At 31.1% G+C, this 25082-nt stretch overlaps 3 protein-coding genes across 9 annotated transcripts in view; 1 reads left to right on the top strand and 2 right to left on the bottom strand.

Moving 5' to 3' along the window:
* Raskol (raskol) overlaps positions 1 to 14091 on the bottom strand; it is a 140701-nt gene extending 126610 nt beyond the window's left edge. Inside the window, exons 1-2 of one of the 2 annotated variants that reach the window (XM_026629349.2) lie at positions 13995 to 14091; positions 13340 to 13663 (exon numbers count right to left, since the gene is read on the bottom strand). In XM_026629349.2, coding sequence (XP_026485134.2) covers positions 13340 to 13406 — 67 coding nt within the window. In that variant the 5' untranslated portion in view covers positions 13407 to 13663; positions 13995 to 14091. The remainder of the gene's footprint in view (positions 1 to 13339; positions 13664 to 13994) is intronic. The other variant, XM_026629350.2, reaches the window with a different exon arrangement.
* The window catches only part of LOC113392751 (1-acyl-sn-glycerol-3-phosphate acyltransferase alpha), a 125929-nt gene that overhangs the window by 85438 nt on the left and 15409 nt on the right, over positions 1 to 25082 (bottom strand). The window contains exon 6 of one of the 3 annotated variants that reach the window (XM_064220807.1): positions 24159 to 24168. The exons of the other annotated variants lie outside the window; for them this stretch is intronic. The gene's annotated coding sequence lies outside the window, so the exon portion shown is untranslated. Of the gene's footprint in view, positions 1 to 24158; positions 24169 to 25082 lie in introns of those variants that run through there. 3 annotated transcript variants of the gene reach the window in all.
* LOC113392386 (protein ROP) lies at positions 14705 to 24803 on the top strand. Of its 4 annotated transcripts, none has more exons than XM_026628798.2 (15): positions 14705 to 14818; positions 16494 to 16643; positions 16862 to 17017; positions 17362 to 17465; positions 17756 to 17904; positions 18085 to 18145; positions 18424 to 18578; positions 18697 to 18848; positions 20168 to 20322; positions 20451 to 20531; positions 20783 to 20950; positions 21469 to 21558; positions 21776 to 21873; positions 22980 to 23062; positions 23306 to 24803. In XM_026628798.2, the coding sequence occupies exons 1-15, from the start codon at positions 14791 to 14793 to the stop codon at positions 23437 to 23439; spliced, it is 1764 nt and encodes a 587-aa protein (XP_026484583.1). In that variant the 5' UTR covers positions 14705 to 14790; the 3' UTR covers positions 23440 to 24803. The 4 variants fall into 4 exon arrangements, with proteins under 4 accessions (XP_026484583.1, XP_064076875.1, XP_026484582.1 ...); XM_064220805.1 differs by having other exon boundaries at positions 18070 to 18145; XM_026628797.2 differs by lacking the exon at positions 17362 to 17465 and adding an exon at positions 17138 to 17241.

The raw sequence follows: 25082 nt of genomic DNA, 5'->3' as shown, positions 1-25082 counted from the left end.
TTTTAATTGTATTTTACAGCAACAATGGAAAAGGAAAAATGTTCACTGTTTGCAATCTATGTTTTCTCTTTTACGTAATGTATATGAAAACATTAATAAAAACATGTTATTAGTAATTTGTTACACAAATCAAATCAACGAGTTTGATTCAACTCAACTTTATAATAAAGCTTCTTTAAATAGCCAATGTTTAAATATATAATATCTGACAATATTAAATACATTCTACCGTTTCGGAAGAAGCAGCCTTTAGAAAAAAAAACGGTAAGAAACTCGCGCATCCTAAGTAGCATAGTCGCGATACCCAAAACGCAAAATATTATTACTTAGTGATAAAGTCCAGATAATTTAGTGGTAGGTGCATATCTGATAAAGGGTATGTTCCTGTTATTCTAATGTTCGAGATGTAGGAACATATCACGTCTCGTCGCCATTTATTCCTAAAACAGCTCCCAAAATATTGTGTGCTCAATACGCAGGTTATAATATGTAACGATACCACAACACACAACTGTTTTAATATTGCGCCTTGGACTAACACAGGCTTTTATTGGCAGCGTGTCAAACACTACCAAATTATGACTTTTGTCACGAAATCCCATGACGTGTCACCATGTTGTGGGAACGTAATCGTACTCGGTATGAAGTATAAAATTCTGAGCGTGTCGTTTGATTTACATTTAGATAAGACCAACCTCAGCATGTCTGCTTATAACGTACTTCATAATTAGCTAGGTACCTAATTTCAGACGTTAACGTTATGCTTATTTAAGGTAATCTAGTTGAAATAATTCACATCATAATTTCGTATATAAAGCTATTAGTAGTTAATTGGGCATTCAACCTAAGTCATCATAGTATTTCAGTAATTCATCGCAATTATGTTAAGCCCGCTTACTTGTGTTACTTGAAGTTAAAAGCCTCTCACGTCAAATAATACAAAATATTCTCACAGTAATGTGAGAAGTATCATCCAGCGCCCGCAACTGGTCGCGCTCTGCTGCTCGTTCTCATCTGCTGAGACAATTTCTTGTCTCTAAAATGATTATCTTAAGATTTTTATAATTAATTTTCAATCCTCATTAACGGCATACATAATTCAATTGATGTCTCATTAATTGTTTTCTCCGTCACTGTTACAATGTCGCACATTGCAGTTTTCCAATTTATATATCTATAATTTATAAAAAGTATAAAACTAAGTCGCTTCCTGCCTGTCTGTGTCTACTATATATTCACGAACAGAAAGAACGATAAACGACGAAGGGCGTGTACATACTTTGTAAATATTTTTAACAAAAAGGCTGAACTATAACAGTGTTTTAATATAAAAACTCTTTTTGTACGCTTACATAACTAACAGTGACAAAACCTTGGGAGAAATTTATTTTAACATATAAGTGATATTAAAACAATGTACCTACTAGAAAATTGTATGTCTTAAAAATGTGTACAGAAAAGCTCACAATAGGAATTAGCTATTTTACAAGATACTAATATAATAATAATAACTATTTTTATCTATTACAAATTAGGAAATAACAGGTTATTTGCGAAGTCAATTTGTCCAGTTCATTATTAAACCCTTATTCAGATAGATATGTTGGTTACCCTTTAATATAAACTTAAATTGTTGGTTACAGTTATAATATTCGATTGAAAACCTTTGAAGAAAGGTAATATTATCACCTTTTCCAAATTAAGTGCAACAAAAAAAACGTTCGACAAAAAAGAAACGACAGTTTAAATTATCGAAATTTGAATAATAAGCATTTAATAAGCAGCAAATAATAATTAAATAGATTTTAATTTATTATTCAATAATATTTTTAATATTCATATTTCTCGCGTAGGTATTTAAATTAACAAATAATTAAAAGTTATAAAATAAATAAACATACATATTTCCTTGCTCAGCACACTTCTCATTTTCTTTATTAATAATTCACGGCAGGTCAATAATTAATCGGGACTTTCTACAAAGACGTCTCCCATCTCCTTTGCTACTACCGCCATTCCTTAACTATATTTAAAATATTCTCAAAGCCTACTTTGAACATTACGTACGTATTGAATGAACCCGAGACATTCTAATAGACTATAAATAGTCTTTTTTTTAAAAGTAGAACTATTTTGAAACTGGATATCACTGGAATTGAAAAGCTAATGTAGATTAAAAAAAAATATTTATATTTCTTTATTAGGGACAATTACTTTAAAAATACTAAACTATTCACAGTTAAAACTATGACGTCATAATTCGGTAAAAATTGTACCTATTCATAAAAGGATCGCATATATCTATTTTTATAGAATAATATGTGACTTTTAAATTAAGAAATTCAGATTTATCATTCGTAATATTTTACCGTTCAACGTAACTGTAAATAATTATACCTACTGGATGAATTATTTTACAACTTTCCAACTTTTTACAGTAAAATTATAAATCGATAATATATGTACCTACTTATTAAATGTGTCTTGTTTCGGTAACAAGAAACAAAAAAATAAATATTGAGAATTACCTATTTCCCGTCGTCATCACATATAGACGTAAATAAAAGAAAAAAAAAAAGAAATTCCTATTTTTTATAATATTTACATAAGTAAAAAGTTTTATTAACAGTATTATAAAACTCAAAACGTCCAGTTACACACTTCCGCGTTAATATTAACCGTAAGACAAGAAAAATATTTGTCATCTAATAAGTAGTCAAGTTATATAAATTATTGCAATTTATCACTTATTTACTTATATACGTTATGTTCAAAGGATAGCCGTGGTCGCATGTTACCTTGCCATAAACGAGGACCTTGAGGGCGCCATATTAAATACAGTGTGATGACAACAAGCGGCCGATCAAAAAGTATGTAATGATACCACATTTATCAATTATACTTACTAGTACTTTAGAAAATATCTGAGAATAGATAAACATATATATATATACATGGGCTGCTGAAAAAATATAAATAGTAGTCGGCTTATAAAAGTCAAAGGGGGATACTCAAATCTGTTCGTGTACGGAAAACAAACACAATCTCTTTTATTTTATATATACGCCTCGTATAGATTATATAAAGACTGGGAGCTAAAATTAAATACAATGACCTGCTACTTTGTCACTTCGCTGTGCCATACTAGTGATAGCTTCTCGTTTCAATCTGATTTGTTACGTGACGGAAACAAATCATTTAGAAGTGTTTACGCCGATAAAGCGATTTGATAAGGTGCCTTTACTGTACTTTCTAAATGAAGATATTTTGATCACAATAACTATAACGCTAAATTTATAAATATATAAAGATTATAATTTAAAAAACTAAGTTCAAAATTTATATAAAATTCAATAAAAAGATACAAATAATACATTTGAGTTATTTAAGGTTTTATCTATACTTAACATAAACAACTTCATTTATGAAACATATTAATAACGAAATAAATAGGAATATAATTATAAATTCATTTTTTGTTTGTTTGGACTTGATAATTTTTTTTTTATTCGTCATTAAATTTTAATGGGTCTTATTAGAGTTAGTATTAATGGATGCTGAGAAAGCTGTTTTACCCGTACGTCGTAATATAATCACTTATCAAAGAGCAATATTATTATAGCAAATGTATACTGTTCTTAGTAGAGTGAAAACGTAAAACGTCATTGCAATTTATCGTTAGAACCAAGTAAATTACTTAGAAAACAATCATAATGATCGATCCGCATGTACCTTCTGTTACTAATACAATCTTACTGAAGGCTACGATTTTTCATCTCATATGTATTAAATTTTCTTACATAACACTAAAATACTAACCCAAATATTAAATTAGATATATATATGTATATTATTATATTTAAAACAATCAGCGTCTTCTAAACAAGCTATCTTAACAGTATACGTCTCGTTTACTGTTAAGATAGCTGTAATTCACACCTTAAAGTTAAATCGACTATATTTTACTATTGGTCAGAAACAATACTGTATCAAATACTTTGAACTAAAGTTATCGGAAAGTCGAACGTCATTAAATGAACGTTAATTTAACCTGCTTTACTATAACTACCTACGAAACTAATGAACCGATTTCGTTTAGAAACACGTAATTCGTAAAACGTAAACGTAACGTAAGTTTAAATGATCGAAATCGGTAGTATTCTTCGATGATCTAATAAACATGATTTATCAGGAATTTCAGAAAATCGGCGTGTTACATGTCGATTAATATGAACATACAGATTTAATGATACATTAAAATTAAATAATAACATTTAAACAAAATATCGAATTGATTGATCGAATTCGATCGATTATATCGAAAAATATGTAATTTATTCGGCTATGCACTAGTTTGTGGTGGGAGGCAGGAGGCCTGTCCTTCCAAGTTTATTTAATTTGTATCGACGAGCTGGTACTAACGAGTAAAAGCCATGCTGGTAGTCACATAGATAATGTTTGCATTAATAACATCAGTTACACCTTTATTCAGTTGTAGAAACTAAGGTATAATAGTCTAAGCGCCTCCCCTTTTTTTTAACGAATAATATCAAGCTGTAACTTCAAGATTAGCTTCATTTTGACGAAACGCACTACTTATCTCTCTTCGAAAATTTTGAAGGTAGTAGAATAAGTTATGGTTGTTGTACTTCATAAAGAACATTACGGTTATTCGGTGATTATCTAAATTATTTTTACTAACAAGTATTTTTAACGAAGCGAACACTTTGCTTATATACCATAAGTATTTTTAAACATTAACCTTTAGAAATGTCTCTAAGTTTAAATGCATAGAACTAATAGTGACGGGACAATAAATGGCGCTTCAGATACCGAGCGACGAGTGTTTTCGTGTCTAAAGTAGACGTAAAAGTGATTTTGTTTAGAGACCATTGTCAAAGCTTTCATATCAGCACTTTATGAACCAACTACACCCAGCGGTCCTACAATACTCTACGCATAAGATATAATATCAGCTGTGTTCAAAACTGCTCTTTACACCGGATTCGGGAGAGCACTAACAAATGCATTACAAATATAGCTTTAATATTAAAGCTATATTTGTAATGCATTTGTTGTAAGGAGTAATAAAATATTCTATATCATCTGTATTAATATTATACGTAATACGATTATAATAAAAGTAGAAGAATTAAGATAATATTATTCTGTTAATTTTTATCAAATAACTTTTGTCACTGGAAAAATCTGTTAAACAGGTAGGTACTTAGACAAAAAAAAGTTTAAATTTTAATAATCACGCCACAATTCGTCGATTAGTAAATGGATAAGATACAGACATATCGTTAAAAGGCTTACGTAATATATATTCTAAGCATTACGAAACTATTGCCGAGGGACATAGCAAAACGTAGGTTCACTTGCACACACATAATAACAAATCACATGTCTCGTGTACGTACATACGAAAGTATTCAGAAAAAAATATAACCGGTCACTTACGAAACACCTTTCTTTATAAGAAGTTTTGATTCTAATATTTATGTATAATGTACATATAATAATGACGTAGTTTAGTGTGTAAATAATTTCACAATCCCGTAAATGTGTATGATAATGTAATGTAAGCAGCTGACGCAGTAAATTTGCATAAACGAACGCTTGCATAAAAAAAAGAATTGAAAGTTTTTCTCGTATTATTTAAATAAAAAATAATGTAAATATATAATATATATAATTGTTTACGTAAAATGTCATTACTGCGTATTAATATTATTTATATATATTATTTATTTCGATGGCAAAATATAAAAAAATACAAAATATATTTTGAGAAAGTAACAAAGAATTTAGCAGTTTTCTTTACACTTCCATTAATACGTATTATGTATATAGAAACGAGTAGGTACTAATCAATACTGCTAATGAAATGTCATTTTAGATATTGACGACGAATCTTATTTAATTATATAACAAATATTTTTAAAAGTGCAACAAAAGATGCTATCTAAAAGACTTTACAATATCAGCGTATATCTACCATTTTTTTTTCTCAATATTTTTTAGCAAAAAGCAACTTCTTTACAAAAATTTCGCAACATTATTTCGCTCAAAAGTAGTCTCGTTTAATTTTGAAGAGTTTGCATTTTAATTTCCAAGAGTCGAGTACAACAATAGCAGCGCAATGCGGGAGCTTGCGACCCGTTCCAGTTTGTCCGATAAACCGCTGACCGTGGGAGGAATGCTTCCCTGACCTCTCGGAACATCTAATTGAATGATGGACCACTAAATATTAGTTACGCAGTACGCTCTGACGAGAACAAACACCGAACACAAATGTCGATGAACCTCCTATTTACTGTTTATCTTAGTTATCTTCGTTAAAAAAGTATCGATAATAATGTATGTTAAGTGAGGTTATGAGTACTTTATTCAACTTGAAATTTAATTAGTGCTCAAATAGAAACTTTTCACATAACCTCTTTAAATATTTTTTTTATTCGTACCTATCGAGTGCATTTGCATAGATAACTATGCCATCTTATTATACTAGATAATATTATTAATGCGAATGTTTGGTTGGATAGATGTTTGTTACTCAATCACGCCAGAAAGGATCTGAATGAAATTTTATACAGAAATAGATTATAGTCTAGAACAGTACAAAGGTAACTTTTTTCCGGAAAAATCTACCTAACACCTACCTGCAAACGCCCTCAAACCCTCCACACGCACGCGGGCGGAAACTAGTTTAATAAATTTAATTCATTATATATTTTGTCCTATCAAGTTTTATTTAAAAATGCAAAAAAAACTTAATAGTTAAAAAAATAATAATAATATAAATATTGGACAACATCACATACATTACTCTGATCCCAATGTAAGTAGCTAAAGCACTTGTGTTATGGAAAATCAGAGGTAACGACGGTACCACAAACACTCAGACCCAAGACAACATAGAAAACTAAACTCTTTCTACATCGACTCGGCCGGGAATCGAACCCGGGACCTCGGAGTGGCGTACCCATGAAAACCGGTGTACGCACTACTCGACCACGGAGGTCGTCAAATATTTATCATCTCCATAAATTTCGCAATTGTGGAATTATTATGAAACAAAAAATTATCTTACGTTATTTTTTTTTAGTTAATATATTTTGTAATTAACTAACATAGAGATTTGTGGGGCAATATAGGTATTATAATGTGCAACATGACCGCAGCAAAAGTTAAAAAGTCCAGTGCTGGTTATAATATTGATAATTGTAAAGATACAATAAAATTTGACAAAAAATCTGCTCAGTTGCTTTCGTCTCTAGATCTGGAGGACTGGATGTTTGATGGATCATTCAAGAAACTATGCTCGTTTCTACTGAAACGATCTAACTAACCTAGTTAGTTATATTAAGTAAATATATAATTAAAATGCTATCACAATATTGCACCAGCTGCATTACAGAGCTGCTATACGTTGATAAGTTATTTTAAAAGTAGAACTATTATCAGTACGAATTATATATTTCTAAATTGCCTAACAAAAATGTATATGCCGTACGTATTTAACCTCTTTCTTTAATATCTAATAATACACACGGTTGGAAATGGAGTACAGTAAAAAGCAATAATAATATGATAATATTTACACAGGTTTACGATATATTCCGCATTGTGCAATACTTAATGTATGCCCACTTGTAAATACGTAACACAGTTGTGTACATAAAAATGTATGTACACGTTTATTTTCTAAAAGAAAATATTTACAGAACGTAACTTACATGCTTCTAGTATTCTACTACATGTGTTTAAAACATAAACTATATAAGTATTATATGCTGTAAGATCACTATTACATAATCAACCGGAAGTAAGAATAACGCCTATTGCAACTCTTTAATAAAAAAATCTATCATATTTTACAATTGAATGTGGTCATACCGATAGATTGTTCAATAACAGTAGATGGATATACCGCATATAACCCAAAACCACACTTAATATTTTAGTAGTTACTACATTTATATTAATTAGCGCAGCTTAATTGTTAGACGTTAAAAATATAAAATCACCAAAACATATCTTGCTCCGTGGTGAAAATCGTGTATATATATATAAATTAAAGACACTAGAAATCGTCTTGGATAATAATTGTTCATGTGATAATGGCACAACTTGGTTTCCCTTTGGAGTTAAAAAACGAAATCGTTCGACTTTTGTTCATACCACATACTATGTGATGCAAGTCTGCAAGATACACATACATAAATATTAATATTCGACGCAGTCGATTCGATGCATTAATGTAACAAGTTTGTATTGTAATATCTATTTTTGTTGTTGAATCGTGTCTACAGTAAAGTATAAATAAGCCCGTATTATTATTATTTATATTCACATCCCCAAATCTAAGCTATAAATGCAAATGAAGATTCAGCTTAAAATTTATATAATATATAATTTATTAATGAACAGATTAAAAGATGTTTATCCAATTGAGTTAATTTTGCAAATGAGAAGTTCCGATAGCAGGATTTCGTCCTTCATTGCCCGCGCCAGCAGTTATCTTGATTTATGGCGAGGCCGTCGTCTATCTCATTCCCAGGAGGCACATAATTAGATGCTCACGAATGACCGAAAGTGCCATCGAACTCCCTTATTGACACTCACCCTTGTATAAAGCTGAATTCGCTAAAGCCCCACTTGTTAAATTATTACGTGATAAAATTGATTATTCCTTCGAGTACAATATAAAAGAAACCATTGCAGTTGAATCGAGGCAGAATTTAAAATAATTCAAATAAAAAATAGAATCTGGTTATTTGAAAAATCCATCATTTTTCCAAATCCTCTGTCAGACATTTATAAATATTTGGCTTATTTTTTATAATCGTTTATATATATTTACGTCAATATTTTTTCAAAATAATCAATTGCTGGGGGATGCTGCTCAAAAGTACATTCTATACAAAACTATTTATCATATTGTGCGACCATTTAATTGCTGTTATTGTCAATATTATGTAAAAAACCTCTTAGTGAAAATTCCCGAGTGGAATAAAAATCGTTTTGTTCTTTGCCTAATAAGACATTATCCTGCAGAAGTGATCATTGTCTTCTCGAGGAAATTTCGGCCCCAGCGGCAAATCCTAACGACTAGCAAACTAGTAGATAGTAAAGTGCACAACAGTGTGTGACGTGAACAATTTAACTCATTCTCATATTTTAATAGGTCAGTAATTCGACATAAGCAGTGAAAATACTGTCATAATTTATTTCGTAGTAGGGCTTTCTATATATGTAGGTATCGCCCACTCATCACAAATTCTTCCGCTAAACAGCATCACTAAGTATTTTTGTGTTCTGGTTTTGAAGGGTAAGTGAGTGTAACTACAGGCACAAGGACATAAAATCTTAGTTCCCAAGGTCGGTGGCCAATATCTAATGACGATGTTGACCACTTACCATCAGGTAACCTATTGCAGGTCCGTTTGCCTACTTAATAGAAAAGGTACCAGGTGAATGGATGGATTTACGTGGTTTCCGAGGCTTGGGAATATGTTCGGTGTTAGGAAGTTTCTCTCGGAAGATCCTAATATCCTAAGTTTTATCGAAGAAAAATCAAATAACTTTGAATCGATCCGAACTAAGAGTTGAACGCAAAACCAGATGAACAAACCTGAAAGTAAATTAAGTATTCTCTATATCTCTATTGTATTTTCATGTGATGATTTTGTGCTTATAGTTTCGTTTTCGAAAACGTCGTGTGAAAACCTGCATGTGTTTAGTAAGCTCTAAACTATTTCCTCACAGACAGACGAGCCCAATCAGTAGAGCATTTGCAGGCAGTTACTTGTTAACTTTTTCGATTTATTTTATATAGGAATAATAAATTCGCCAGTGATTTTTTTTATTTGTTCACTTTCTACAATTAGTTTGTAAGCGCAACACGTGCGGACTCCGATGTCGAATCTAACGGCATCGTACGGATGTAACGTTCGTATTTAAAACCTACAAAATGTCTCTATATTTGATTAAGGGTGATAGAAAGTTATATTTAGCGACACAAATTGTAATTATTTTTATTAATCTTAACCATGTAGGTATTACTAAAGTGGATACCATTTATATTTCGTTACTTATTTATAATGGTCGATTTATATCTACGTATTTAGATCACTAATATTATCGTTTGTACGAAAAGATTAATTACATTTCAAATAGATACAAATTTAAATAAATAACAACAAAAATCATGAATGAGAACCTAAAAACGGATAAAAGACGTGTCTCAAATAAATCTGTTACAATTTAAGCCGCAAATGGGTTTAACTGACGGATGTAGTACGACAACCAGTGTACGCTTTTAGAATTCTAAATACTTTTCCTTATTTGATTTCTTCTTAAAACAAGGCAGGACGTGCTCGCCGACCTAAACTAAGCATCCACCTGACACAGTAATGACATCATCCCTACGAAAGTCGTACCTCAGCGTACGTATATGTAAAAATGGAAAATTCAATACACACTTACAAAGCCGGATGAAGAAACAGTTAAAGGAGTGTAAAATTTCGAAAATGGTATCTTTAGATGTAGACTATACTCAGAGGTGCGGCTGGGCGCGGAGCATTCGTAATTACTACATAAGTAAGCTCACTTAAGCTATTTTACGCCGGTAACATATTGTTATATAAATTTATGAAATCCGATTTAATAAAATAATTCTAATTATTATTAGAAAAAATGTTAAATTAAATAAAATCTAATACGTTTTGGAAAAATCGGACATAATATAGATAACATATCAATTAATGCACGTTTAATAAGCTATTATTTTTATGAAATCGAATGAATTTAAAATAAGAATACAGAATATGCAGTAATGATCTGCTTGGATAGACAAGCCATCACTAGATATTCATTGGCCTACATAATGGAATTATTAGTTCCAGTACATATGTAAATCGACAATAATTCGTGTTATCAGTATAAGGAAATTTAGATGAATTTACAGTATCTTGGATATCATCTGAAATTATTTTTAACTTCGTCTTAACATTATCAGTTTATGGGTGAGTACGTGTGTGTTTTCTAAATGCGGTACATTACCTTGCTGTGTAATACCCTCTTCTCTGTATTGTTATTGATCAAATCCGAGTTTGATGCAAGAGATTCCTCAAGATGATTAGTTTTACCTCCACTATATTGTGGATGGTGGATTTTAGTTACAATTAGAGCATGCAAAAACACACAAACCTTTAGCTACACGTACTGTATCTAATGGCCCATTTTAGCTATTTTTTACTTCGATTAGTCTTATTGAGAATATTTTCACACAAAACAATTCATATCTCTAGCAATGAAAAAAAATATTAACATGGCGCACGAATTCTCAAGTTACTGATACTGCTCAATGCTCATGCCAACTGTTAGATTTAATTTGTAGTTGTCGCGGCAGGTATTGTTATATACTAAGTAATTACTATCCTATTCCCTTGCCAAGCTACGTAAATACCTAATAGACACTTATATCAGTCAATATATGTGTAAACAGTTCATGTACGCCATTTTTAATAAACGGATTGATATCCTGACTTATCTATAGAACCCGTTAAAATTTCGCCATCCATTTTAAACAAAACAGCATAAAATGCTGAAATTATTAAAAAAAATTACACCAACTAATTATTTTCTCTTAAGAACCTCAACTAGAAAGCGAGTCGTTTAAGCTTAGGCTGATGAACCGAAACTCGATAGAAAACCACAACACCGTATAGTTTTCACTCTATCTAGGGCATACACTGCTAACCTGCTGGACAAAGAATCTACCTAATTCAAAATAGAAGATAATTGTATTGTTCTATTAGAAGCACATTTTAAACAAATTCTTTTCTATCGTCAGATTCTTTATTGCGTCTGTTTATATTATTATCAATGGTAATTTTAAATATTTTTTTGCTGAGAGTATGGACCTGACGGGAAAAATATAAATTTTATAATTAGAAGGAAGACTGTGGTAAGTGATACTGCCAGCAACATTGGCACCGTAAGAAATATTAACAATGACTTTAATCGTCAATGCGATGCCAACCATGACAAACCCTTTAAACCAAACCAAGAATGTACTGTATTTACCCAAAGCTTTGTTGACTTCATTATTTCAAAACATGATACAAACTCTTGACTAATTCAAAGGTTTTCATAGTTCTAGAATCTTTATTTTTTATGATATATGTAGGCGGGCGAGCAAATGGGCCTCCTGTGCCTGATCTCTTTCAAGGGGAATAATCTGTGTTTCCGTACACATTTGTGCAGTATAATATGTACTGCGTAGTATACAGAGCTGTTTCAAGCTATGCTGGGGCCCTTGGGCACCCATGAATTTGGGGCCCTTTTGTTAGATATTTACTACCATGTACAAATAATTTGCTTGTGGCCAGGCCTTAAGTATAGTTTTAAATAAACGGTGCGGTAATTTTCATATATTCGTAGGAATCTGATTGGTTGTACAATCTTATGGCTATTTTATAGCCTTTTTAATAAATATGTTAGTTATTTCTTACAAATATATCACTTTTGAAAATAAACATAGCAGTCAACGTGAGCACAAACGTGTGAAGGAAATCGTTGGTTCTTCGGGGCCCTCTCAGGATATGCCCTGAACACGTGCCCCATATGCCCTATGGTAAAGACGGTAATGGTAGTATAATCTTGAGAGTGGCCGCCATCGTGGCAGAAATCAGTCAGAAGGATATCGTCATCATCATCGGGTATGGTGTTATCCGTTCATAAATAATTTATATATATATATATATTTTACTTATAATTTAATCTATTAGAAAACATATATTTAGGATGAACAAAAACAGAAAATTAGCTCTAAATAAAAACTATGGTAATAGCCCGGCTTTAAGCTCTTACATTGTTATACGTTCCGTTTTCAATAGAAAATTTTGAAGATTAGGATTATGAGGAAAAATCCTTATTAAGATAGAATCTTAGATGAAAAAGTTTTACGATTAAATACAAACTTATTAATTTTAATTTTTTTTTTTAACATTTAAGTTTTAGTTATTCAAAAAGTAATATATATGTATGTATATATGTATGAGTAGGTACAAACTTAGTATCTATTAGTTTTATAATTAAACAAATCTCTATAAAGCATTATAAAGATTCCTTTACACGTACAAATCTGTACGCTGTTCCTACCAAAACAATGCGCTTCACTTGCACAAATAATGCATGTCACTTGTTGAACGCTTACGTAAATCGCCCCAAATAACTTACAGATGTAATCATAAAAATAGCAAAGGAACATTTGTTTTTAATAAATTGGCTCTAAAAATATTTACAGAAATGAATCGGAATAACTTACCACATCTATCCAACCAGCCTTCAGCGCGGCAAGGGTAGGAGATCACAACAGGCATTTCATCGTTCATCTTGCACACGATCACGAATCAAAAACATACGTTGGCTAAACTCTTAAGCCCAGCGCTAGCACATACATCGTCGATTTGCCACTACATTTCACTTTACTAGTCACTACCACACTAGACACTAGCTGCAACTAATCAGCCAGCCAGTGGAATATACAAAGTGACTCTTCAAACACCGCACCTCACTTTCACCAGCGACCGATAAAAAGACAACCACGTTGATCAATGAAAATTGATTAAATCAACTCATATTATAGTCTCTGTAATATATTTAAATACTTATCTACAATACTATTAACTATTTAAACAAATTCGGTATGTAAACGATAATATTAAATAATTTTGTAAATTACCATGACAAAATATTTATAATCATTTCATGAAGCAAATTAAGATTATATTTAAAGTAATCCACTTCCTAATTACTTGCAGTCGACACTCCTTGTATTTATTAATATTTTATTTTATTATATAATTAATTCAAAAAAAAACATACGATATTGATCGAACGTAATTTTTTGGCAAATAAAAAACATGAGTTGTGCAGATTAAAAAAAAAACATTTATAAAAATACCGCACAATTTACGTACACGTGATTACAGAAGCTAATAACCTTGCGCGACATCCATCACCTACGCAAGCATATAAAAAACTAAATCTAAATCGGCGAATACCAAATAGCGAATACACTTCACTTCAACATTTCGTATGATCGAAGAAAAAGGAATATGTTGTTTCTCTGTCTTCTGTTATTGACGTGATTGAAAAATGCGCGCGCAATTTATCTTTTTTTTATTCATACAAACTATTAAAATAAAATTAAACGTATAATTTTAAAATAATTATATTTTTGAATAAAAATATATTATATATGTTTAGATAAATACTGGAACGGGTTTTTAACGAATTGTCATACCATAGACATCATTTTAAGGCAAGCCCTACACGTCAATTTGCTATAGCATAGCGTGTTCAACAAGTTGTTTGTGTGAGGTGATTATAGGTGATTATAGGTATATTCGAGCTTTTGAATAACTTGTATATTTATTAAATATATAAATATTATTTTATATTTTTATTATGTATTGTCAAGATGGAATAATTATTTGTCAACATTGTATTGCCACTCAATATTTATAACAAATTATCAAGTACAATTCATACGGTTTCAAACAGTCGGTTGAATCGGTATAGCTTTGCCCGTCCCCCCTAAAAATAATTTTCTTATCAGTTACCCAAATACTATTTACGTCTCTCGTGTTTAATACATTTAATACACATCTTTCTCATACATGGCAATTCTCCTAAGAATATCTTGTCAAATGTCAAAATTCAATAGTGATATTCCCAACAATTTCGACCAATTTAGTTAGTCTATGGAACAAGATGGCACTAAAAGCACTTGTCGGACAAAGTAAGTAAATTATTAATATAATTTGATATATTCGCTATTAAACTTATAAACACAGGTATTTTATTTTGTATAAGTGTCAATTCATTATAACAAAAAAAAAATGTTACTCAAAAGTATAATGAGTAATTGTAAATTTAATCTTATCAATGACTAATGTTATTATTGAATTTTAGTTTTCTTTACAATTCATACTAAATGTATGTACTAGGATCAATTAATTAATTCATAAACACTTTTTAAATTTATTCGGCTACTTTTTTCGCTATATTACGTATAATCTTTCAGGATAAATAATTTACAATTTCAAGCCTAGTTTTGCAGTCGTAAATTATTTCATATTTTTAAAACCAATTATTGCTTTATATACGAAGATATGATCATGTATTGTGCTTATGATACATACATAACTAGGCTAAGTGTTTGTTATTGATTTTTCTGTCACTCGACAGTGGGGTGGGGAGGTGACCGAGTAGGCGATGTTGGTACGTCATTCATTGCGGTCGATATACTCCCTCTTCTACAGTACATAATACATATTATAAAAATAAGACATAATCATATAGTTAAATTAAATCATTGAGTACTTATAAAAGAATTACTGCTCTAAGATTTGCAAACAAATGTACACATGCAAATGTCTACATCATACACAATAACTTAGCAAATTACTATACTACCTTCTGAATATTTAAATTCTATAAAAAGCAAACTATTTTAAATATTTTGATATCAATTACATTGCAAAGTATCCAAAAATATGATACAAGAAAAATCTATACTGAGAGAAAATATAAATATAGACAACTTTTTATGATATACTAGTTGTCGCCCGCGGATTCACTCGTGTCTTAGGGGTTGGTCATCATGTGTTATCCTAAAAAAGGTAGTTCAGGCTTACTTCATACCAAACTTCATTAAATTCAGTTTAGTTGTGTGGGCGTCAAAGAGCAATGGACAGATAGAGTTACTTTTGCATTTATAATATTAATATATGTATATAGATGTTATAACTATATACACTTTCAACAATTTTATAGATACTATAAATATAATATAATAGCTTAGTAATATTTATCTAAATAAATAAAATAAATCTAGTAGTACAGCAAACTTTAGTCAGCGATAATTTTTTTGTCTTCACTATCCAATTCAATGGTGGGAATTTCAAAATTTATTTTATTCACCATTATAGACACAGTCACCATTTCAGAATTTAAAGGTTTTGATTGATATTATTAGGTTATTTATATAACAAGAATTTAAGAAATGTATGAAGTCAAAATGTGATACTAGTTTATTGATTGTCAAAAATTTATCACTGCTTCCAATAAAAAAAAAACTGACCTAAGCAACCCTATAAAAATCTGGGTGTGAACTTTCACTGTCATGTATATATTTGTATACAATTTTTCTATAAGAATACATTTTTGGTGATTCTGTCTTTCAATTTCATTACATTGCCTTATACTTAGATTGTAATACAAAGAAATAAAAACAATGGACATAGTTATTACCTTATCTGGTAAATGCTACTGTGTGGAATATGTTCCATGTCCATTGAATTAGTAAATTCTTGTTTAAATCTAAGAGATTAAATTAGTAATTTATGTTATTTGTAATATGTATTTATTATTTATTTTTACCTTATGAATATATATTTTTTTATAATTTATAGAGATTATGAACGAGGTGATCCGCTATCGCGGTCCCAAAGGCAAGGAATCACAGCGCATAGAATGGCGTATTCTCATCGTGGATCAGCTATCTATGCGCATGGTGTCTGCATGTTGCAAAATGCATGACATCTCAGCGGAAGGCATTACCTGTAAGTGTTTTACAATTGTTTAAATATAATTATTACTTATTCAAAAACTTATGTGAATATGGATTATTGCATAATTATTTACATAATAGTTCTATGAAATTTGAATCAATCCCATACTGTCTATCTTTATTTAAATATGAATGCCAAATTTTATTCTGTTAGATAAGCACTGACTTTTTGAAACTGTCTTACTCTATATCAACATTTTTATTCTTTAGTGGTAGAAGACATTCACAAGAAACGCGAGCCGCTTTACACCATGGATGGCATTTACTTGATAACACCCTGTGAGAAATCTGTTCATGCATTGATCAACGATTTCTCAGTTGGTAACCGCATAATGTACAAAGCTGCTCACGTCTTCTTCACTGAAGGTAAGACAAGTGCTCTATTTTATATTGTAATGCACTCTTAAAATATGTTGTAATTTGCACGTTCACTTTTTTTACTGCTTTGACATTAAGTTGCATTTATTATTTCATTTCAATTTACAGCTTGTCCTGATGTTCTGTTTGATGAATTATCACGTAGTCAAGTAGCTAAATATATCAAAACATTAAAGGAAATCAACATAGCTTTCATACCATATGAACAACAGGTTTGTTGGATTGTAATATTTTCATATACAGGGGACATTTAACTATAAAGATATAACATAAAGTCTCTGCCTAAATTAATAATTAAGATGTAACATTATTTTGCACGCTGCCATTATTAGTGTGCCCAGAGGAATTGTTCAATGAACTCTGCAAATCATCAGCTGCTAGAAAAATCAAAACTTTAAAGGAAATCAACATTGCTTTCTTGCCTTATGAGAGTCAGGTAATATATTTACTGAAGCTTAAACCAGACTTTTTTCTGTTATTTCCATGGACTTCATATGAATGTAAAGTTGCTCATGTTTTGGCGAATTATATAGATAGTATTATAAAATCAATTGCATTGCAATAAAATTATTGTTTCTCTGGATTAAGAACATAACCTTGCTACAATCAACATATTATTTTCACTCAACAATAATAATATTGAAGCAATGGTAGAGGAACCAGTTAACAAATGTTTGTATATTTTGACATATGTATCGAGTCATTAATTCAGGTAAACGTTTGCAGGTGTTTTCGTTGGACTCACCGGACACTTTCCAGTGCATGTACAACCCGGCGCTCACGCAGACGCGCAACGCCAACATGGAGCGCATCGCCGAACAGATCGCCACTCTCTGTGCTACGCTTGGAGAGTACCCTTCGGTTCGTTACCGCAGGTATAAATGCTTACTGAACTAAAAAAAAAAACTGTAAATGAAAAATGTATTTTTTTTAAATTATATTAAGTATTCATTATTTTTTTAGTACATAATTTCAAGGAAGTCAAATCAATGATTTTTTCTGTGTATCGCTCATTAAAGTCATTTTATAGTAACATTTAGTAACATTTATTACAGCGACTGGGAGCGTAATGTAGAACTAGCGCAACTTATTCAGCAAAAACTCGACGCATACAAGGTACACTTGCTTAATTTATTACCAACGATCCTTTTATGCAAATATGACGCAACACACACAAAAACAAGAAACACTCGTCAAATAAATATTTTCTAGAAAAATGCTTACTAAATAATAAATTTTATATCGGTATATATTTCTTCATAATATTATATTACCTTAACCGCACCAAAAATAATTGGTATACAAACATTATTATAGCTACATTGCAATGTCTTTATTTTGTTCATTTTCAGTTCAATTGTAGCATTCAAATTATTTTACATTCGTCCTTTTAGGCAGACGAGCCGACCATGGGCGAAGGTCCTGAGAAGGCGCGCTCGCAGCTGCTGGTGCTGGACCGCGGCTTCGACTGTGTTTCGCCCTTACTGCACGAACTCACGCTCCAGGCTATGGCCTATGACCTACTCCCCATTGAGAATGACGTCTATAGGTATGTTCTGTGTAGCAAAAACATTCACAACTGATGGAAACCTATTACATGTTTATAATTAATAATCAATACTTAATGTTTGTTAGCCTGTACTAATAAACAAATTGGATTTTTTTAGATATGATGCATCACAGGGGCACATGAAGGAGGTACTTTTGGATGAAAATGATGAACTTTGGGTGGAACTGCGACACCAGCACATTGCGGTCGTATCAACGTCTGTCACCAAGAATCTCAAGAAGTTCACTGATTCCAAACGTATGGGTGGAGGTATGTAAATGAAAGTCATAAAAAAATCTTGTTTCATATGGGAATATATTACTACTAGGGATTGCAATCCAGCGTGATTTTCAGTCCGGCCGGATTCGACCGGATTCCCATCGATCCGGCCGGATCCGACCGGATCGAAGGGAATCCGAATCGGTTCAATTAAATGCTATTTGATAAATCTGTCTAATGAGTGGCACAATTACCACAGTAATGAGTTTGTATTATTAATAAAAAAATCGAGTTTCAACAATTTACGGTAAAAAAAAATTAATTAGGTTTTTAGCGGTAATCCAAAGTAAGGCGTTATTCTTTACCTGTTTCGTCTGTCACATACGTTTGCAGTTACATATCGTTTTTAGTAGACAATCTTTTGAAAAGCTTTACCACTTTTCGCACTTATTGAAGAAACTCATTGTATCTAAGAATTACTTCTGCCTTAGAAAGATAAGGATGACGAGGGTCAGTTAATGTAACTGTAACTCCTTGTTCATCATCATTCGTTTTGTTTTCATCATCTGTATCTGATTCACTTGATGTTGTTGGCGTTGTTGGCGTTGTTGGCGTTGTTGGAGTTGTTGCCAGGCGGTTATCTGCCTTCTCTTCATTATTTTTATATAAAATATCGACCATAGCTAATCATAGCTAATGTGCGAAGCACAGCTTTTCATAACAATTCATAAGCTTACCTACTTTGACCATGACTCTTGCTCATGCCAATAATATCAGGTCAGTATCATAACCGAAGTTTTTTAAGCAGTGCTGATAGTATGTTCTGCAGTACATTAACGATGTAATTTAATCAAGCCTAGATTAAAGAGTTTTTAACAATTAAGCGCATTTAAAGTGTCTATTCATGCAACAGTTCTATCATTTTGTCAAAATTGCAAGCACCGGATTCGGTATATTGATGATATTGATGATGACGGATCCGCCGGATTACCGGATCCGTTTTTGATTGGAATCCCTAATTACTACTAATACCCCATTTATGTCTTAAGAATGGACAAAGAGCAAGACCTCTCGTTTTGATTGGAGCTTATTCAGCGTGATGCTCCAATGTAAATGGTAGATATAACAAGCTGATTATCTCTGAATGTTTTCATTCATTGCTAAGTGCAAGATTAATCTATTCAAATAAAAGTTTAATGCTGTTTGTTGGTATTTTGTTGGTAATTTTGATGTAAACAATAATGATATTACTCACGAATTACCTATGAAACGTTCGTGATACTTCAACGGAAATATTGCATAATGGCAAAACAAGTTTATGAAATGTACAAAAATAACCATTATAAGTAAGATTTTAACGATTGCGTTAGGGGACAAACAGTCGATGCGCGACCTGTCACAAATGATCAAGAAGATGCCGCAGTATCAGAAAGAGTTGTCTAAGTACGCGACCCACCTGCGTCTTGCTGAGGACTGCATGAAGTCTTACCAAGGCTACGTCGACAAACTGTGCAAAGTTGAACAGGTGAAGATTTTACCCCATTTATTTATTTATTTATTTTACGTTTAGGTTTAACACTTTGCTATTAGCATTTGCGATCTCTATATGATGATGCGCAGCAAGTAATTATAGCTCCATTTTAATTATTTCAGGATCTGGCAATGGGTACCGACGCTGAGGGAGAAAAAATTAAGGACCATATGAGAAGCATTGTACCAGTTCTACTCGATCAGGTACTATGCACTCTGCTAACAATGACTTAAACATTTGGATAACCCTTTATATAAAATTAAAACAAAAGGAATATTTTTTTTTGGTTAAGATCAAATTTATTGTCCTGGGAATCATACTCCACTTTGTATATAATGGTATATAAATAAAATACTCTTTGTAATAAAATATACACTTCTTTTAAATTATTACTTTTACTTGTTACTACTTAAATGGGTTCTAATTTCTAGGGTTTTATATGTACAATTTTCAGACGATCAAAAACTACGACAAGATGCGCATTATCGCTCTGTATATAATGTCGAAGAACGGCATTTCTGAGGAGAACCTCAACAAGCTGGTGACGCACGCGCAGCTCGAGCCGTCCGACAAGCAGGCGCTGCTCAACCTCGCCAACCTCGGCCTCAACGTCGTCGTCGATGTCAGTACCTTACATCATACTAATATTGAACAGACAAAGAGAAACCGATAAGATTTATATTCAAATTATGTAATGTATATAATATACTATATAATATAATACAATAAAAACAAAATACATTGTATATTTTAACTGTTTTCAAACAACCATTTCATATTGTTTATTTCGATGTGCGATAAGAGTCACATGGGTAACATATGCATCAGGGTAAAATTACATTGCTCTAAGATTGCTTTAAGATATTAACTGTTGCTTCTCAATATATATTCTGTAATGTTTTGTATGTACGGAAAAATATTAATGTTTTTATGAGAAAAAGTGATTCTCATAACATTGGTACAAGGAACAAACACAATCTTGTTACTCCTGTTTCTCGACTGCATAGAGTCAGTAACTCTTTTCTCTTTTTCCGAACCGGTGGTAGAGTTTAATTTGACCATCAATAAGTAAGTGTAATGCTTCTATGTTGAATAAAGGAATTTTGAGTTTTCTAATGAACCTTTAAATTTATGTTGCAGGGTAATAGAAAGAAGCAATATCAAGTGCCACGAAAGGAGAGGATCACTGAACAGACATATCAGATGTCTCGTTGGACACCAGTGATCAAGGTATACATTTTTTATTTATTATTTTTACATTTCGAGATATCAATGTTATCACTTCTTGATATGCCTTAAGTTAAATTATTGACTTTTTTTTTTTTTAATTAGCATTCAATTCTAATTTCAAAACTTAATTATTTATTGTTATGTCATTGATGTAGTTTTTGTTCAGCCAGTTCATTTTCGTGTAACTATTAAATAAACTTAATATTCCTATTAATAGGACATCATCGAAGATTCGATTGAAGACAAATTGGACCAACGCCATTTTCCATTCCTCGCAGGACGCGCTCAGACTTCTGGATACCAAGCTCCAACGAGGTAAGACAACTGGGGGTACACTCACGCATAAGTCATCAATTACTTTCCTATCACAGATTCTTTTTTATTTTATTATATAATGGATAAGTTTTTGAGTACAAAATAAATTCCTTAGTAATGCACCAGTGTGTAATTTTAGATTTAATTGATGAACCAGAACATTCAGTGCAGTTTTCGAAATACTCATAACTAACATTTATAAAATCAAAATGAAAATATTCTTTATTCAAGTAGGCTTATAAAAGCAGTTTTGAATCGTCACGTTACAAGGTATGTAAAAATTGTAAATCAACCAATTTTACCGAGAAGAACAGGCAAGAAACTCAGTAGTTACACTTTTCCACCATTTTTGTTTTTTATATATCATGTCTAGAAATCAACAAATACTACTAACTTGTATTGAGTAATCTAGTACTGACTTCACAATTTCAAAGACTATAAAGTAAATATTCGAAGTGACTGAGTTGTGTTTGAAAATTGTTATTGTACAAAGCGCTAAAGGAAAGAAATTAAAACTGCTGTCGATGATATAGACGTTAAGAAATATATATTCTCTGAGAAGAATTACAAATAGAACTTATTGAAAAAGGAATTAATTCCTGCGCCACGCCCGCACCCCTTGTAAGAACTGCCATTATTGGCAATATTTACTAAATTACATCGATAGACTATGAGCATTCAAAAGTGAAATTAACATCGCAAATCGCGCATTCATAATTATAATTTCGTATTTCACATAAGAAATCCAAACACGCATCGTCGCTTGCTGAATAGCACATATAAGCTTTACTATATAATCATTAATTAATTGTACAATATGTATTTAAAATATATCTAACTGCAATTACGACTCCGCCCGGGTGAAATATAAAATATATTTACTTCCCGATCATAGCGCCACCTATCCGGTCCAATATAATTGTGTATTATATATACATATATTATTATTATTTTGACCATTTGAATGAATTTGGTATCTACATTCGTCCCATCCCTAATATATATATGGTCAACATTTTAACCGATGTTTTTGTTTCGGTCGTCAAATGATATCCTGATGCATAAATACGTCAGAATAATAATATTTATGTAATTTCTTGTTCTAGTGTGCGTTACGGCCATTGGCATAAAGATAAGGCGCAACAGACTATTAAAAATGTACCGCGTCTGATCGTCTTTGTAGTTGGAGGTAAGTTTTAAATTTTAAATTGTTTCCATAATAAGTTAACACTAATTAAAAATTTACTATTTAAATAATGAATATCTAAAATGATAATGGTTTAATCGGCATCTAAGTAAATAATGAATTGTGATGTGAATTATGAATTATTATTATATTTATTGAAATACAAAAACAGTATATTCCTTGGCGACATAAAGCTGACGATTGTAAAGTAATATAACAAATGTTCACTATAACATCTCTTTCAAGGCGTTTGCTTCTCCGAGATACGCTGCGCCTACGAGGTGACGGCGGCTCTCAAGAACTGGGAGGTGATCATGGGCTCGTCCCACATCCTCACACCGGACAACTTCCTCTCGGATCTCAGCTCTCTTACCGCTTAAACAGCAACATTGAGAGATGTATTTTAGGTTTAGCCGTTTCTTTATGGTATTATAGAACTACCGATGGGCAAAAATGTAATTTATAAAAAAGCTAGATTGAATCTTAGTTTCACTAGCAAGACTTGTGGATAGCGATGTTTATCAACTAATATTTGTACATGGCAATTATTACCATAGGTTAGCGAAATGCTTCTAATACATTCAATTAGACAGTACCTAACGTAGTAATGTATAAATGCGTAAACAGAAAATTTTATGATGACAACATTTGAAAGATATAAAATTTGCTTTAAGCAAATTTTAACTTACAACCTTGTCGATAACAACTGTGTCGAAAACGAAATTAAAACATTACTGCTTCGATAAATATTTAATTATTTGTTTTAATGTAATTGTGATATTGTTTGCGATGAATTGTAATAACAATTCTGTGTTATGTTTGTAGATTTAGGTTAATATTTTGATCAAAATATTTATATTGTTGATGTTTTACAAGTTTTAATATTATTATGTAAAGTCTCATAATAGACGTTGACATGAATTTACTTGTAACAGATCCTTATTCATAATTAATATGTTAAAGGATATAAGTATTTTTTTATAATTTGAATTGTTACTATTTGTAGTAAAGAACTCTAGTTCGATAAATAATTACGGCCTCCTGTAATAAGTCTTTAAAGTTTGTAAACAGACTAAGTAAATATTAGTTATGAAATTTTTGGAATTAAAGATTAGGATCGAGGAGGAATGGCTTATTTGAATGTTAAACCACTTTACATTGTAGAGACAACATTAAACACTCACGTGAAATAGATTTATCAAAGTATGTTAAAGTTTACATAGAATGAATAATTAAAAAAAACTTAATAAATGTTCTTAATATCGTCCCTTTAAAACCGCTAATAATATTAAAATATTACATATAAGTAATATATTATAGCAATTGGTGTTTTAGTTATCTCTACATTCCAATAATAGTAATTTTATGTGCTCGTATCAAAATATAGATATAGAGACTTTCATCATTTTAATTAATACTTAATAACTCATGAGACATTAGGTAGTTGTTAGTTATATAGAAAAAAATTATTTATATTAATTTAGTGTCTAATTATTTTAATAAAAATAAATAACAATATTGGTTCTTAAATTGTTAATATATATAAAACAATACATTTACATATCGTATGATATGGATTATTAGAATATTAACTATAACAATCTTTACATTTAATTCCTAATAATTAATAGTCTACGCCCAAGTTTGTGCAATTATGTAGAATATACGCATTTCCTTTTACCTGTGTAAACCAACTTAACTATCAGTATTCAAGTGTTACATATTAATAAAATATTTAATCATCCGACAGTTGTTTTAATTATATCAAGCTTTTAACGACTAAAGGCTAATGGAGTGGCAGTTACTGAATTGATATACATAGTTTCATATGAGACATATCTTTACCATAAAACATTAAACTAATAAAACAAGACATACACGATTTTTTTTTGTTTTCTCTAGGATTATCTACAAAACCTCACATTTACGTCACCTGCTACGTTTAAAAAATACCTTTCATTGAACACTATATATTTAATTTAATAACATATTTTGTACATACTATGTATATAATGAGCTTCAG

Source organism: Vanessa tameamea, chromosome 5 (genome assembly GCF_037043105.1).
Source record: "Vanessa tameamea isolate UH-Manoa-2023 chromosome 5, ilVanTame1 primary haplotype, whole genome shotgun sequence".
NCBI lineage: Eukaryota > Metazoa > Arthropoda > Insecta > Lepidoptera > Nymphalidae > Vanessa > Vanessa tameamea.
The sequence above is the reverse complement of the archived record's forward strand: the minus strand, read 5'-3'. Positions and strand labels throughout refer to the sequence as shown.

Coding starts and splice junctions, on each gene's coding strand:
- LOC113392386 (XM_064220805.1), top strand. CDS start 14,791: ATGGCACTAAAAGCACTTGTCGGACAAA. Junction 16,644..16,861: donor CTCAGCGGAAGGCATTACCT/GTAAGTGTTTTA, acceptor TTTATTCTTTAG/TGGTAGAAGACATTCACAAG. Junction 23,063..23,305: donor GATCGTCTTTGTAGTTGGAG/GTAAGTTTTAAA, acceptor ATCTCTTTCAAG/GCGTTTGCTTCTCCGAGATA.